This window comes from Kryptolebias marmoratus, linkage group LG17, assembly GCF_001649575.2.
Source record: "Kryptolebias marmoratus isolate JLee-2015 linkage group LG17, ASM164957v2, whole genome shotgun sequence".
NCBI lineage: Eukaryota > Metazoa > Chordata > Actinopteri > Cyprinodontiformes > Rivulidae > Kryptolebias > Kryptolebias marmoratus.
This window is the reverse complement of record NC_051446.1, coordinates 20,443,849-20,460,491: the sequence shown is the minus strand read 5'-3', so window position 1 is coordinate 20,460,491 and position 16,643 is coordinate 20,443,849. Positions and strand designations below refer to the sequence as shown.

Genomic DNA, 16,643 nt, shown 5'->3' with positions numbered 1-16,643 from the left:
GGGAAAAGGCCACACCGAAAATGTTCTATATGGTTGTAAGGCTGACGCGGCAGTCAAAACATGTTAGGATTCAAACAAAACATGGAGGAGACACAAACCTTTTTTTGTTGTTGACTAAATAAGCAACACAGACAAAAGAAATGGCTAAAAATATCATTCTGCTGTCAAAAAAAGGAAGCAGTATATTAAAACCCCTTTATTTTGAATATTCTGGTGATTACTTCACCACAAGTCATTTTTACAGTATTGTTAGCATTTATATGATCATTAGACTGGCATAATGTGCTTGATTTAAAGTGATAGTCCTAAATGGGGTTCTGTAAAAACTATACGAAAAATTATTGCCTTAACTGTTACAGACAGCACTTTGAATGAGCTCAGTTTAGAGAAGGAGTTTAACTCTAATCGACTCAACAGGCTAACTGCGAGCCTGAGCAGGACCAAGATCAATGTGGACGGACGCCATCTTTAACAAATCTCCAAACGCAAAATCCACACGGAGGCTCATGCAACACACACAATTTTAAAAACCTTTACAACGGTTACACTGTCCCATTCTGTGGTTGCTCCAGTAGAAAGATTGACATCCCTGCAGAAAGTGCCAAACAACAATAAAATGCTACGTGCATGATTGTGTTAAGTTAAATTGACAGCGAGGTAAAGATTTATATAACAGCCTTTCACAGAACTCCACTTCCAATTATCGCTTTATTTTGAAAGAACACTCACTATCAGTCGCTGACTTTTTGGTTTGTTTGTTTTCATTTTTGTCCAGTTCTGCAAATGCCTCCAAATAAAACTTTAATAATTTTGATATGGTGGGCTGCACCAAAAGCATCAACAGCTTAACACAGAAAGTTGCAGAACGGTCATCAAATAATGCGGCTCTCTGACATAATTAAATGTAAGGAGGTTCACAAGCATGGATTCTACCAGGATAAGGTGAACCTGAGCTGGTGAATGCACTTATTGTTTGTTTCTTTTGTGCAGCGTGGAACTGGACTTCAAGCTGCAGGAGGACAAGCTCCAACCGCTGATGAAGAGGCTTTGCCCTACAGAGGACACGCACTTCCCTCCCCTGCCTTACCCCCAGGAGGCCTTCACCTCCACCCCAAAACGAAAGTCCAAAGCCGAGTCCAAGAAGCACGCCCGCTGGAAACTTTGGTTCCTGTGAGGAACTACGGGACCATCTTCGAACCCTGCAACGAACGCACAGGATTTAAGAGTCCATTTGGTTTTTCATCATTTTCTCTTGTTTCGTCCCATATTTCTGGATTTCGTAAAGCTTGTATCCAGTTTTATGGAGAGCTCAACATCTGGATACTCGGAGATAGCGGGATGTGAAAAGGAAGAGTGGATTGCATGGCTAATTCATGCTAAACCAAAATGGAATCGGTCCCATTTTCAACTAATTCCTCTAAATAAGGTGTAAAAAAATCACAACAGGGAAACATATTCGAAGATCAGCAAGGTGAGGAGACAAATTCAATTCCTGCTGTCTCTTTGCATATATATTTTTATAGCTGATGTCGACGTGGTCCTGCTCTACGCTGACGGTGCAGGATCCGCCATGTTTCTATTCACCAGTTGGGACTTTCTTCTCTTTCTTCTCAGCCTCCAGGGGAGGCAGTTCGACACTTAAGCTCCAATGCCTCCATAAACAGCATATCACTGTACTGTAAAGCACAATTAACACTATTCAGGATTTCTCCAGAATCACCAGAAAAAGAAAAAAAAAACAAACAAAAAAAACATTTTGGGGTGTTAACTCACACATGTATCCATGACAGATTGAGGACTTTTATATTGAGCTAAAGCAAAGAAAGGACAACATGTCTGAGGTGGTTTGTTTGGGGATTTTGATGACATTTCTTCTTTTCATTGCTAAAATGTCTCCTTAAAATCTGAATTTGAAGAAAAGAATGAATAAATAACACATATTTTCTTATTAATATATGAAAACTTAAACATCACTGTACTTTTTTTCTATATAAATATATATCTACGTATAGACATTCACTTTAAGTTTATTAGAAATATATTTATTTGAAGTTGAAGTTTAGGGAGATGTGCAAATGGGGTATGTAATTTCTTCTTCATGCATCAAATATCACAGTGCACACGGTCGTTGAATCCCAAAATTTTAAGATGCAAACTAGATTGACTTGAAACGACAGAGATAAGACCACGTCAAACAAACAAAGGAATGACGGAGGAGTCGCTGCGATTGTTAACGCCGCAGAATCCTGCATCAGCCACTTCGGTAACAGCCAATCAAACCAAGCCTAAAAGACTGAATGTGCCAGCCCTGATCACAAGCAGGGCCTCTACAGTGCAGGGTGGCAGGCGCACAGCCTTGCATGCTTTTTACGACCCTTGGATTTTGCAGTATATTTTTTAGCTTTTCCAAGAAACGACTTTTGAAGAGAACCACAAATCTTTCGTTTTACCGTAGGCTTCTGCTTATCCCTCAGAATCTATTCAAATAAAAACTCATGTCGTAAATCCATACAGGGTTCAGAGACTGTACAGCTAAAACATCACGAGCATTTACTCCATCTAAATATATATTGTATAGCATCACATAGGGCTAATACTGTTAGATACAATGGAAGCCAATAGCTAAAAGTAAACTAGATTAAGCTGACAATTCTCCCTGGAATGGCAAACAGAAGTCACTTTAAAGCCAAAAAGCACTGCCCTAAAAGAGGAAATGTGCCAACGTTGTGTCAAGGGAATATCTGGAAAAATATAATGATTAAAAAAAATTTTAAAAATACTAGTCATTTCTGGTTTGATCTCCACAAGCTTAAACATGCTGCATTCTGTCGATTTCTTGTAATCCGTCCGTTCATTTTTTTTTGTACACGCCAGGTTGATTTCCTTTCTGTGGTTCTACTGTAGCATCAAGAGACAAGTAGATGTTTATCTGTATCCCTGAAGAAGTGCAATTGATTTATTATGTGCAATACTGTCTTTTTATACCGTTTTCTAAAGGAAAAAAAATAAAATAAAGCTATTTCATAAATAAAAAAATAGAAAAAATAAAAACGGACATCCGCACAGCTCGCAGAATTTGAAACTGAGTGTCATTTGCAGAGCATTGAAAGGAAACAATGCAAAACAGGCAAATACAAGTTCAGTTTTGAATATATTACAAAAAAAAGTTAAATCCAAAAGTATCTTACAGTTTACTGCTACAACAATTAAAGATCTAACATTCCCTGCCCACTGCCACGGAGGTTGAGACTAAAAATAATCTCATGGTGAGAAATGAGGCCATTTTAGTCAAAATAATGTTATGCACAATTTCAAGTGTTGTGAGTGACTCTCAGCTAATATCACATCTAATTTTAGCCCAATATCTGTAAAACTGATAGAGTTTTAGGCATGTTATATATGCACATCTAAAGATTATTTCCTTAAAGTTTCATGATGATTTGTCTAGTTGTTCATGAGATATTTGGCTAACAGACAGATAGAGTTAACTTAAAATGGTTAATTGCAAAATTGGTGCAGTTATTACTGCTTATAGCATGTGTTGGGGATCGGTCTCAGCTACTGACACACCACATCTTAGGTCAAAATCTGTAAAAATACCAAAACCTGTAACAAAATAAAAGATAATAGTAATGGCAAAAACGTCATCTATCTTCACCTTTTGACAGCAATAATTACAGAGATCGTGGTGCAAGCCATTATCAGAAATTGAACCATGAAATGTTCTTTGTTTTTTGTTGTTGTTTTTTTTTTTTTTTGAGTACCACAAACTAAAAGTCATTTACCTCCACTCAGCGTTTTTGCAAAAAAAAAAAAAAAAAAAACTATCTCTGCATGGATAAACAGCTGCCCAAGTCAGAGATATTTCGTAAGTTGATTAAACAAACCCTGTAAAACCTAATCTGTAAAACATAGTTTGAATTTTTTTATGGAGGTGAAATACAGAAGGTTGAAAACATATATATTTAAAAAAAAACAAAAACAAAAAAACGGTTTGAGTCTCTTTGATGTGGCGGGGCGGCACAGAACGAGAGCAGAATTCAACAGAGGGGGATGAGCAGCAGCGAGTCTGCCTGCTGCACAGAATCATCTCCTGCCTTCGAGCCTCATAGGACATCAAAACTGTAATGCACTTGGACCAGGAACAAAGTGCAACAAGAACTAAGGACAGAGCTCTGAGCAGATGCCCCAGAGATGCAGAGACATCCTCGCGAGGTAGTGTGGCTGGAGGGCAACACCAACCCCCCCCCCCCTTACCCACAGAAAGGCCGTCTCCGCGGGGCTTCCCTTTAAGTGGATGTTTAAAACACAGTTTGAGGGTGGGACAAACATGACACTTAACATCTTGTTGTCTTTTAAACAGAGTCCTTTGTGGTTTAGTCTGAGTGGTTTTCGCAGGAGAGGTCGCAGGATGGACAAGAAAAAATTAAAAAGTAAAGAAGCATTAAGTCAGGTTTAGCAAAATTTCGTCCAAAAGTCGTCCATACACACACACACGCACGCACGCATGTTTGAGGCATTATGATGCATCGCCATATCTCACTATGCTTCTGTGAGCTCTGCAGCAGTCTGGCCAGCAGGAGAGACGGAGGGGGGGGGGGAACCCAGGCAGAAAGATGCAAGAAGAAATACTTCGACAGCAACGGATAGAAACTCATAAAAAATGAGTGAATCTGAGAGACATGCAAAACAAGAAGCGGTTTTGATGTAAAGAGACGAAAGTGGGATGCGGCTGTTTTGTAGTTCAGTCAGCGAGTGCATGCAGCAGAGAAACCGCTCTCACCCCCTACAGCCAGTCAGCCCCATATTGTCAATCAATAACACAGGGTCCTTCCCCTGCAGCTTTCCACTCCATTCCTTCTGCACACTGCAGGGAAATCATCGAGGGAACTCCACGGGTTGCAGCTTACCACCAACAAAACGTCTTCTTAGCTAGCATCTAAGTTAACAAAGTGTAACAAATTTTGGAGAAAGCGATCTTTCAATTTCTGCTCCGCTCGATTAGGTATACCCCATAAAAAGAAACATTTACTATCGCCGCCTGTAACACAAAATATCTTATTTTATTTTGAACCGATCTTTTAAAGAAACTTTGGGGGAAAGTAACTGCTGGGTGTACATCCACAACTGATTGGATTGATTCATTAACTTTGGAATCGACCTGATTCAAAATGGCATTCAGAAACACAAACTCAGTCAAATATTGAGCTAAAATGTGGTGTGGTACTTGCTGATAGCCATTCGCAACACTTACTCCAAGAGCTAACAGACCATGCAATACATCGCAATAATGCATGAGTCAGCGCATATTTTTTTTTATTTTTAAGGTTTGGCGAGAATGGCTATAACTCCATCATTTTTCAACAAGATCTTAAACTCTGGCATGAAAGGCAGTGGGCGATACGCACACCTTCAAGGAAAGCTAGGCCTTTTATTATGTTAGCTGCGTTTGAGGACATCTAAGAAGTAGGAAGCTCATTTCTGCAGGACAGCAATTACTATTCGTGAGCACCAGCAGGGCTCATCCAGACACAAACCAGAGGAAGTGTTATTCAAGGACATGAAGGGAAAACTTCAGCAGGAGCAGCCGACATCTTTCTGCTGTTCTCCTGATGTAAATGTATTCTAGGAGTCATCTCAACCTGCACGAGGGTGGACATGAATACAAAGGTGCAGCCTTAGCAGGACACCCAATGAATCAAACGTGCGACGGCTCTGTGTCGAAGTTGCTAACAGGCGCAGCACTGCAGTGACGACGTGCGACGGAGCCGACGTCGTCACCACGATCGCTCTCATCAACATTCTGCGTCTGCCGCTGCAAGCGAGGGAGGGGGGAGGGGGGAGCGGAAAGTTAATGCATAAATCTAAATGTAAGAGGCTGCCACTCAGAGGAACAAGGTCGGTGGTTGGCTGCGGCGTGAGCAGCAGCGGCGCGCCGTGTGCCTGCAGAGTAGGCAGCAACAGCAGCCCTCTGATTAGAAATCTGTGACACTTCTTGCAGCTCTAACCGGCTCCAACAGCTTGTAAAAAAAATAAAAAATAAAAATTACACCGTTCACACCCGTGAAGGCGGAGCAATAATGTTTTTGCCTGAGTTTGTCTGTCTGTAATGTTAACAAAATCAGTCAATTTTACAAATACTGAGCTAAAATTAGGTGTGGTAGTAGCTGAGGCTGATCCCCAACATATACTCTGATTGCACAAAGTCTGTGTTTAAATCTTTGGCATCACCTATTAGAGTCAACTCTGTCTGTTTGTTAGCAAAATATCTCCTGAACCGCTGGGCGGATCTTAATGAAACTTTCAGGAAATCATCAGTCGATGTTTATTTATACCTGATTAACTTTTGGAGCCAACCCACAACAAGATGGTTGCCACAGCCAGCTGACCTTTGAAAACCCAAATATGGCTACAATTCAGTCGATTTTAAAGATATAGTGCCAAAATTTTGTGTGGTTGTGGCTGAAAGTCACTGACAACATATACTCCAAACGTTACTCATTGCAGAAGATTTTTGCCTAAAAACACAAGCATTAATTGTAGGAGCTGATCCTGGCTGTTTGTTAGCAAAAAATCTCATGAACAACTGGACGAATTTCAATGAAACTTTTTAAAAGGTAATCATATAGCATACATCTACAAGTGATTGACCAATTCATGATGGCTGCCGCAGCTAATCAACATTAGCCAACACAGAAAATGACAACAACTTGGTCAGTTTTACAGATTCTGAGCTAAAATTTGCCGGGGTAGTCGCGGAGAGTCATTCACAATGAATACTCAGAAATCCTGTGATTATTGCATAAGATTGCGCATCACATTATTTTTCAAGGCTTGCCCAAACCGGACACAGATCTGTCATTTCATAACGTAAAATTATCTCACTGGCCTGAAAGATGGTGGGCGATATGCAATTCTTGAAGGAATCCTCGGCCTTTAATTTGAATTAAATCATGGTTCGTTCAAACGAGTGCTGTACTATGTAAAGGGTTACAGTAGGGGGAATCACGGGCTTTGTTTTGACCTCTAACTCCCAGTGTGTAAAAGAACACTGATGCAAAAATATCACTCAGGTACTTGGAAATGTCAAGGCAGTCAAGGAAAATGACTCGGTAGCTTTAAAGGCAGCAGCTGACAAAAGGCAGGGGTCAGCAGGGACAGGGGGAGAAAAGAAAGATGTGTAAAAGAGAATAAAGGTAGAGGGCAGGTGGCAGTATTTGTATACAAAGCAGATCGTTTCAATAAGGACCACGGGGAGTCATAGGTGGAGTAGTTTCATTAACTGGAAAGGACGTGAAACTGCATTTCACCAGCACCGCAGGGGAACGCCGAAATAGATGCACTTCGTATAATTCAACAGTAATACAGCAGAGGAGAGACGAGCATGCGCTGCCTTCATCTTGACAAAAATGGTAGTGGAGCTCCATGTCTGGGAGACATGATCAAAACAAACCCCGCGCAGAGGAACAATAACAGAGGGGGGAAAATGGCAGAAGATGAAGGCTGAACTGTAAAGGCAGCTGTTCTTGGTTTTAACAACAGATCCGCTCAAGAACAATCTTTTTTTTTTTTTTTTTTTTTTTTACAGATCTGTTTACCCAAACTTTTTGAACAGGAATAAATAGTCTGAATGTCTGACATCAGAATAAATCGACCAGAGTGAGTGGGAGTCCTTACTGAATCCCCTCCAAGCAGCTGGCTGGGATAAAAATGAGGCAACAGGGCAGCCTCGGCTCAACTCGTGGCTTCATTAGGTTTACATTATTCAGCGTGATGCACACAAGCAATCTGTTACACAACGAAGGGCTTCCCGTCTACAAAATTAGCTCCGTGCACCGCCAGAATGCCTGTAGACGGCTTCAGAGACGAGCAGCTACAGAATCTCTCCGACCTCCTTCTAACATTAAAGGAACCGCTCATTTAGACTAAAATCATTTTCGGATGAGAACTGATGACGCTGCAGCTGTTTTGGTCAAATCTTGAAAATGGCGTAAAGCACAATGTAATTGTGCAAATAACAAACACACAGACACGAGCAAAAACCATCACACCTGTATATTAGAGCTGCAATTGATGACTATTTTAACAGTCGATTATTGAAACGATTAGTCGACTAATCGGACTATGAATCACATAATTACATATAACTCCGTGTCTGCTTCCAGATCTTTAAATGCTCGTGCATCACAGAAGTGCTTCCATGATATGCGAGGTGCGCTTTGCAAATGTTGCAAATAAGTTTATTTTTTCCTTTATCGAGCGCAAAATGGTCCCAAACCTCGGATCGTTTAGCACGCCGTGTTCTTTCACCAGTAGCCGCCATGACTAAACATGCCGCCGAATGCTACTGCGCGCGTGTGACGCTCGCCAGAGATAGACGGACAGGAAGACGTCTCACTCCGTTTGGAAAAAAACAAAACAACTATTAACAACAATTAAATTCGTCATCAACTATGTTTATTGTGGATTATCGTCGACAATGTTGACTAATCGTTGCAGCCCTACTGTACATAAGTACAAGTCAGTGCATTTATGAATGTCAAATTCATTAATTGTGGAATTAAATTTGTGTTTACAACCCAAGTGTAAGTTTAAAAAGTTGAAGACAAAATGAAATGAGTTATATTCAGCTCTAATGAACGGGTGAAACAAAGCAAACCGAACACAGGCGTCTATTTTCATAGCTCCAAATGAAGACGTGACATTCCCTGGCCTTTCTAGATTCACTAAAATCTATAAAACCACAAAATCAGGCAGACAGCATATTTACACGATGACTGATGAGTACATTAAATGTTATCAAGCTCCAGCTGGGAGTGAGTGAAAAAAGATGCTCACAGCAGCAGCAGGAGGGCACAGTGATTAGATTATGGCACGCAGCATCAGAAATGTACTAATAAGTGAGGATCAGACACACAAACATGGAAACTATATAGATATATATATATATAAGATCCCAAATCAGCAAAGGTAAAACACAAACAAGTGTCTGAAGAATGACTGGTGCAGATCAAAGCCCCTTCTCAGGTAAGAATTAAAAAGCAATCTGCAGACGTAGGCGGCAGCTTTAATGACGGTTTTGGATTGGAGTCGTTTTGGGCTTCTGGGAGTTTAACTTGTAGTTTAAAGACTTCTAAAGCTGAGTGTGCTCATTTATGTGTGTGTGCGAGTGTGTGTAAATCTGAAAAATAAAGCAGGTATCGAGCTGCGGTCGTGCTGCTGACGCTTGCAGGGAGGCTGACAAACTTACGATGTGAGGAGAATCACGGCCCATGGAGATGACGGTCCTGTTAATCGTCCTCAGCAGCTGCTCCATGATAATCTGCACGTGCCACTGGGTGGGACCCTGCAACAGTTACAGACACGGGCAGAAAATTAACGCCTACAAGAAAAATCCATTCATTGAACAGGTTTATTAAAAAAAAACAACAACAAACAGTTCAAAAATCCGATGATGCACTTTCTTCTTTCTTTTATTTCATTCATTGAACGAATGCTGAATATCGTTTTCCTGTTTATAGTTTTGACTTCGGCATTCTCCGTGTTATTTGAACCGATCATACAGCTTCAAAATGTCGGCTCAGTCAGGAACAGTGTGCTAGGGCTTTTAATATTTGTGACACTCACACGTTTTAAACTATTACTGTTATTTACAAAAGAATTGCCCAAAGAAATACATTGAGATGTTTTCAATTCCTCTTTTTTTTGTCTTTTAAAGCTCCTTTAAGTTTGTACCATTTTGCTTATTTTAGCTTTCAGAGGCAGTTTTGCTACATTTACCTTACTGATTTTCCAGTTTTAGTTTTAGCTGTTTTTTTGCTAAGTTTAGCTTTTAGGCTACAGTTTTGCTACATTTAACTGAGCTACAATTTTGCGACACTTAGCTTACCGCTAAGTTTAGCTTTTAGCTATGGTTTTGCTACACTTACATTTTAGCTACTGCTTTGCTACAATAAACTTATTGTTTTTCTAATTGAAGCTTTTAGCTATATTTTTGCTAATTTTAGCTTCCAAGTTCAGCTTTGCCAATTTTTACCTTTAGCTTCTGTTTTGCTGATTGATTTTGATTTTCATCTGTTCTTATTTTAACCCAAACGATTCAGTTAACTTTTCATTCAACAAAAGTCATTTAGCCCTCACCATTCACACTTCATCCATCAGTTTCTTTCTCCAACGACTCCGAACACATCTAACAGCACAGACAATCTTTACACCAGTCGTGTTTTACAGAAAAGTAAACAAAAGCAATCTGAAACAAAAAACAAGAGAATCATATTTTATCAAATGCAACAAAATATGAAGCCCAGGGGTGTTGAGTAAAAAAAATAGAGGTCAGGGAAAATCTGCTCCCTCGGTTCAGTTAACCACATTAATTTGCACTAATGTTGGCGTCTTTGTGCAGCAGGTGTTGTGCTGAACTGTGTTTTCAGTGCAGAGCTGTGGGGCTACATCTGAACCAGCAGACAGAAGTAAACACAACACCAGCTGTCAAACAGGAGCTTAGGGACCGTCAACAAATAAAACACAAAAACTAAAAAAATAATACAGGGAGATTCTTATTTGTAAGAAAATGCAAATGTTGTAATTTGATAACTTGGAAACTCAGTAGGTGTAAATACAGGTTTTCTCATATATCCTTCTGAACTGTTTCCAGTTTAGATATTTTTTTTATCTCCAAGGTCTGCCTGCATTTAAAAAGCCAAGCAAAACTTTTCCAAATATCAAACGCAGAGTTCTGCGATAGGTGTTTTCAGAAAACTCCTTGGATTGTGTGATCTTGTCACCAGATAGCCCCTAGTTTCTGGGTTTGTTTTTCTTTTCTTTTTTTTAAACTCTGGGAAGACCTTGGTCTTATTGATGTGCCAGACAGATATGAAAGAGAGAGTAAGCCTGTGAGTGGAAGCAGCTATTTGGGGTGCGGCGAGCGGAGGGGAGTGTAAAGGCTAGAGCAAGTGGGAGCGGGAGATAATCCTAGAAGAGAGTGGAGTGTGGGAGGCCAGACCGCGCTGATCAATGACAAGCGTCTGAGAGGGCCTAGGGGAGGACATCAGGAGTCTGGGTGAGGAAGACGATCAAACACACGCTCAGAGAAGCTCGGTATTGGTGAGAGTGTGTGTGTGTGTGTGTGTGTGTGGTGCATATGAGCATGCGAGGTTCAAGATTTAAAATCTCCAGGAAAAAGAAAAAGTATAGATTTTTTTTTTTTTTTTCAATTTAGTAGTTAAAGTCTTAGCATTCACTGAAGGAAAGAAAATCACCCACCGCCTTTCACAGCAGAGTTTTAAACTAAGATCACGTTATGTTGAGAAATGATGACGTCATCTGCGATTTGGTCAAACTTTGAAAACACAATCTGTGTACAGACGACTCTCAGCTACTACCACACCAAAATTTGGCTCAGTGTCTGTGAAACTGGCTGAGTTAAAGCCACTTCTGTGTGAGCTAGGGTTTCATTGAAGTTACGAGATATTTTACTAACAGGTTGGCTCCGACAGTTAATGCCAAGGTTTAAAGCAAAAACGTCGTTCTTTTTGTCAGATTTAAAGTCTGTGTTAGGGACAATGCTCAGCTACTACCACACCATTTTGACAAAAATATCTGTACAATTATTTGTCTTGTTTTCTAAGACAATTTGGCTGTGGCGGCCATCTTAAATTGGGTCGACTCTAGCTGTAGATGTCCATCCAATGGTTATTTTCTGGGAGGTTTATTAAAATCTGATCAGCTAATAATGAGTTGTTACAAACAAACACACACAGACAAAAATCTTTTTACCTTCGGTGATGATTGACAAAAACAAAGAAAATCTACACTTTTAAAAATGCACTATTTAGTTTCAGTAAATAAAAGTAAAATGCTGTGTAAACAAACTGTTTTTAAAAGAACATTTATTGTGGTAGAGATGGCTCTCACCAACATGGAGCAATGAATTACTGAGGATAAATATTTCTACAAGTAACTAAATTAAGAAGCCCATAAATCATACTCTGTTTAGGTCTTGTTGGAGCAAGAAATAAATTTAAAACAGCACCCCGTTCAGTACCTGTTCACTAAAACACATCAAAATGAGTTTCTTTCCTAACAGTGGTGGTGTTGGATACCCTTCTGTGTATCCTAGAAGGAAATAAAAGCAGAGGGTAGTGTTTCGTACCACATCCTTCTTGTAAAGCACCTCCAGGATGTCACTGAGCAGCTGGCAGCAAGCCTTCGGCTCCTCCCGCGTCTCCAGGTGGAACTTCAGCTGCTCCGTCATCAGCGGCAGAAGGATCTCGCGGCAATCTGCAGGGACGCCCACAAAAACACACATTCACCGCGGCTCTCCGCACGCGGAGCAGATGATGGATCACACACAGCGGTGACAACATATGGTTTTGACACAGCCATCGCAGACGCACAGGGCTCATGAATGACTCTTAAATCTCAGTGGAAAAAATGTAAAAATATATATAATAAACAAGTTTTGTTGCCTATATCATTACATTATCACACAGACTTGAGAGTGTTCATGGAAAGTTGATCCCCACCATCCTGTATCATGTAATGGAAATGAGCCAAAAGAGCCTGAAGCATACTAAAAAAATCACGATCCTCTCTTAAAATATTGGAGAATAAATAAATAAGTATCAAAGCTTCCATTAACCCAGGGGTCTGGAACCTTTACAAATGAAAGAGCCACTTTTACCATCTCTCCTACACCAGACTCATCAGCTCTGATGACAACAACATCAAGTTCACCACAGAGGATGCCAAGGACAACAAGCTGTTTGGTGCACAGGGAAAGAAATGAGAGCCTCAACGTTGAAGTTTACACATTGATAAATACCTTCTGTTTGGCTCTCACCACCTACTAGAACTCAAACGTTCTGTCATTAGCTCAGGAAGGGAAGCCATTTATGTCAGTCAAATAATAAAAAAATAATTCAAAACAGAAGAGGGGGTCTCGGATTTCAGCTTTCTGCACCTTACAACGAAGACATTTTCACTCTAATTTACACCTTCATGCATGTGGCCAAAACAACTCTCTGTGATCCAGGCAAACAAAGATCCTAATGACCCTCAGGAGGGAGGGGAGGGAGATTATTCTGCATATATGGAGCATCTCGTGCAGCTTAAAGCTTGGAACTCCACTCTCCAGTCTTGAGTTAATAAAGCTTCCGGCACAGGAAGCAAAACTTCTTCCACTACAGAACAGAAGTCTAGTTGGTTTTATTTATTTATTTATGGATTTTGGGGGAAATTTGCCATGTTCTGAAAGACTGAGATTCTACACCAGCGTCTCTTCTGCTAAAAAAAATTTGTGCAGAGCCACAAAATCTACCTGACCACTAACATTAAGATACAGTAAAACTGCAGTATACATATTTAAATATATATATATACTACATTTTATGTTGCATTGTACCATTTCTTTTTTGGTTAAGTGCATAGTAAAAAAAGAACAAACAGTACAAGAAGAAGAAAATTACACTTTATTTTATTAAACCATCTTGACTTATTTTGGTTTCTGATATTTGTAGAAAATAAGTAAAAGTAGCTCACTCAGAGATAAATAAAGCATTAAGCTGCACCCTAATGTCTTAAACAGAGTGAACATAAAAAAGATCAGTTCATTAGTTATTTAAAACCTACATATCCTCAAATAAAAAACCACAATCATAATTTGTTTATACTGCTTAAGATACCAGGCTTTTATCAGAAGCACAGTTTCTTTTTCAGTCTTCTCTTTATTGTCAGAATAACTTGGCGTTATTAGTACGTCATATTTCAATGCCTTTAAATCCAATCATTTCCAACCACTTTCATGCTTTACAGCAAATTGCCTGCAGTACGTTAAAAATGGTTACTTTTCTGGTTGATTTAGAGAAAGTTGCTTCAATAAAGTAGCTAACAAACTATTATAGCAATAATGAAACTGATAACTGTCTTTTAAACGCAATGTAGTAAAAAATCCAATCCAAATTTAGTAGATTCTGATCCAGATATGATGTGAAAGCTGTGCACACAGGGCATTTACAATATAATTGTTAGGGTTTTTACATTATCAGCCTTTGTGCTCATGTGGAACACTGCCTACGTGAGAGACCAAGGTCAGACGGCGGGCCGGCGGGCGCCACACCATCTGGCTCTCCCAAACAGTGATGTGTTATGTGTTTATNNNNATTTCTTCTTCCTTTAAATAAAGAGAAAGCCCAAGTGGAGGGGCAGAACTTCCTGGACAGCACGCCATTAGGAGCTGTTGTGGAATCTCTCCTCTTTGCGAAGGCCTTCACAAAAAGACAACAAGCCTCTCCGGTGTGATTTTTCCTTAGCAGGTTAAATAAATAAAAACCCTGACAATAATTTAGATGTCTACTAGTTTTTGTTAAAAATAAAAAACTGCAATCCCTAACATACTTCCTGTCAATATGGTCGAAACATTCATGTCCGCCGCAGTAACCCAAAACGCCAGTTAATACACGACCAACGCCAAAGGGACTGGTGTGATCAGACCAAATTTGCCAGAATCTTCCCCAGCAGTGTCTACTGTCACAATGCCCTCAATGTGTCCTCTGCAGGGAGGAGTTATAGCTGTACCAGAGACAATATTCACATCAAATCCTAAAATTTTGATGAAAAATTTGCACAATTTCCAAATCTGTTTCCAATTAAAAAAAAAGAAGGTGCATTGAAATCCACTGAAGTCAGATTAATGAAGTCTTTTCTGGCTTTAAAAAGCAAAAATAAGCCGGGGCAAAATAAAAAACAAAAGAACCCCATCACTCAATAAGAATAAACACACAACAACGAACACAGAGACAATCATCCGTACTGCTAAAGGCTAAATGATAAACTGAAGGATGAAGAGCAGAATGAAGAGAACAAACTTTAAGGAACTTGTTGAAGCATAACCCGAGGTAATAAACATGAATCCAGTCACTTTTTACATTTTCTGCACTGCGTGTCAAATGAAGAAGGATTAAAATGTTCCTTGAAGAACAAGAGTTGTGTTGAAAACGCTGCCATTACCTACAGGAAGTCTGTTTGTTACCAAAATATCTCATGAACCACTGGATGGATTTTCTTTTTTTTTAACTTTCAGAAAGTAATGAATGGATGTCCAATGGAGCCAACCCAGTTCAAGATGGCCACCACAGACAGCTGACCTCAGAAAACCCAAAAATGGCTATAGCTGAGCCAGTATTAAAGAAATAGAGCCAAATTTTAGTGTGGTAGTAACAGAGTCATTCCCAGCACTAACAGATCATGCAAGCTCTTGCAACATTGCAGGAGAATGTTATTTTCCAAGGTTTGACCAATATGGTCAGCATAAAATGATCTTAATCTAAAACACTGGCGAGAAAAGGCGATGAGTGATACGCATTCCCTCAAAGGGTGCTGGGCCTCTAATCTTAAATAAAGCACCTCCAATGTGGAGCTGAGCTTGAAACTAACGCGGAGATGAGGAATTTACCCGGCAATTAGTCCTCTTCGTCACTGCTTTGGCACAATTTGTAAACACACATATGCACAACAAAGACGAGTGGAGCCGCTCGGAGCAACGGGGCACGGAGCCATTGTGAAGCCTGAGCAACAGGATAATCTGCAGCTACGTCGCAGAAACGAACCTCCTCCTGCTGTTCAGCAGTCCATTCACAAGCATCGAGGGAGACTCGCTCGTCCACAATTATAGCAATAGATCAATAGTAATGGCCAGAGGACCACGCACTGAGAACTGCCCTTCAATAGCGAAGCACTAAACTGGCGAAACCACCAATTGGACAATTTTATGTTTCAAAAGTATGAAAGCGGTGGATCATTAAGCTGAAAGCGGTGACATTTACACCGTGTTGTGTTCAATATCAGACATTACTGAACACAGAACAAACTTCCTATTACACCCGGTTCCAGTTCCCTTTCATTACCTCCGTCAAGGAGGTTATGTTCTCCGTAGCGTCCGTCTGTTAGCAAGATTACTTAGAAACTAATGAACAGATTTTGATAAAATTTTCGGGACATTTTAGGGTTGTCACTAAAAATGGGTGATTAAATTCTGGTGGTGATCCCTGTGGTTTTGATGGTCTTTGTGTAGGTTTGCCTCTCTGATTCCTTCTAGTTGCTTATTGCCTACGTGTGCACTGATGTAAAATTATGAATTTAGAAACCTGCCTTTCAAGTAAAAAAAATGCTGTCCACTTCCTGCCCATTGGCTGCTCTAATGTTTCTGTTTTTGAGCCTGTCTGCAAAATTACAGCTGTTAGCTACCAATGAAGCACAACAGGTGAGTCTTGTTTTCTCCTCCTTAATACCTTTGTGACCCAGAATAATGGTGCTTCTTGCAAATCTGTGTAAAAAGCATCTTGAGAAAAGTCTGGCTTTGCTTTCCTTCAGGGAATGCATATCGCCCGCCACCTTTCATGCCAGAGTTTTAAACTAAGATCGTCTCATATTGAGATGGATCAGAGTTATATACATTCAGTGATTACTTTCTGCAAGTCTCATTAACATTTGCTCTGTGGTTGATGAGATGTTTTAGTAACAGACAAATACAAGAACCCATGAGCACTCAGACACGGGCAAAAACATTGTGGTCCTTCTTCGCCTTTTAGCTGCAGGCAATAAAAAAAATAACAGAATGAAGTAAAAGCAGCAGCATGCAAGACTGA

At 40.0% G+C, this 16,643-nt stretch overlaps 2 protein-coding genes across 3 annotated transcripts in view; one reads left to right on the top strand and one right to left on the bottom strand.

Moving 5' to 3' along the window:
* Nucleotides 1–1,728, top strand: part of insyn2a (inhibitory synaptic factor 2A) — a 35,239-nt gene extending 33,511 nt beyond the window's left edge. The window contains exon 4 of the mRNA XM_017437202.3: nt 991–1,728. Coding sequence (XP_017292691.1) covers nt 991–1,174 — 184 coding nt within the window. The 3' untranslated portion in view covers nt 1,175–1,728. The remainder of the gene's footprint in view (nt 1–990) is intronic.
* The window catches only part of dock1 (dedicator of cytokinesis 1), a 194,476-nt gene that overhangs the window by 106,165 nt on the left and 71,668 nt on the right, over nt 1–16,643 (bottom strand). For both annotated transcript variants that reach the window (XM_037981021.1, XM_017437189.3), the window contains exons 26-27: nt 12,152–12,279; nt 9,251–9,346 (exon numbers count right to left, since the gene is read on the bottom strand). In XM_037981021.1, coding sequence (XP_037836949.1) covers nt 9,251–9,346; nt 12,152–12,279 — 224 coding nt within the window. The remainder of the gene's footprint in view (nt 1–9,250; nt 9,347–12,151; nt 12,280–16,643) is intronic.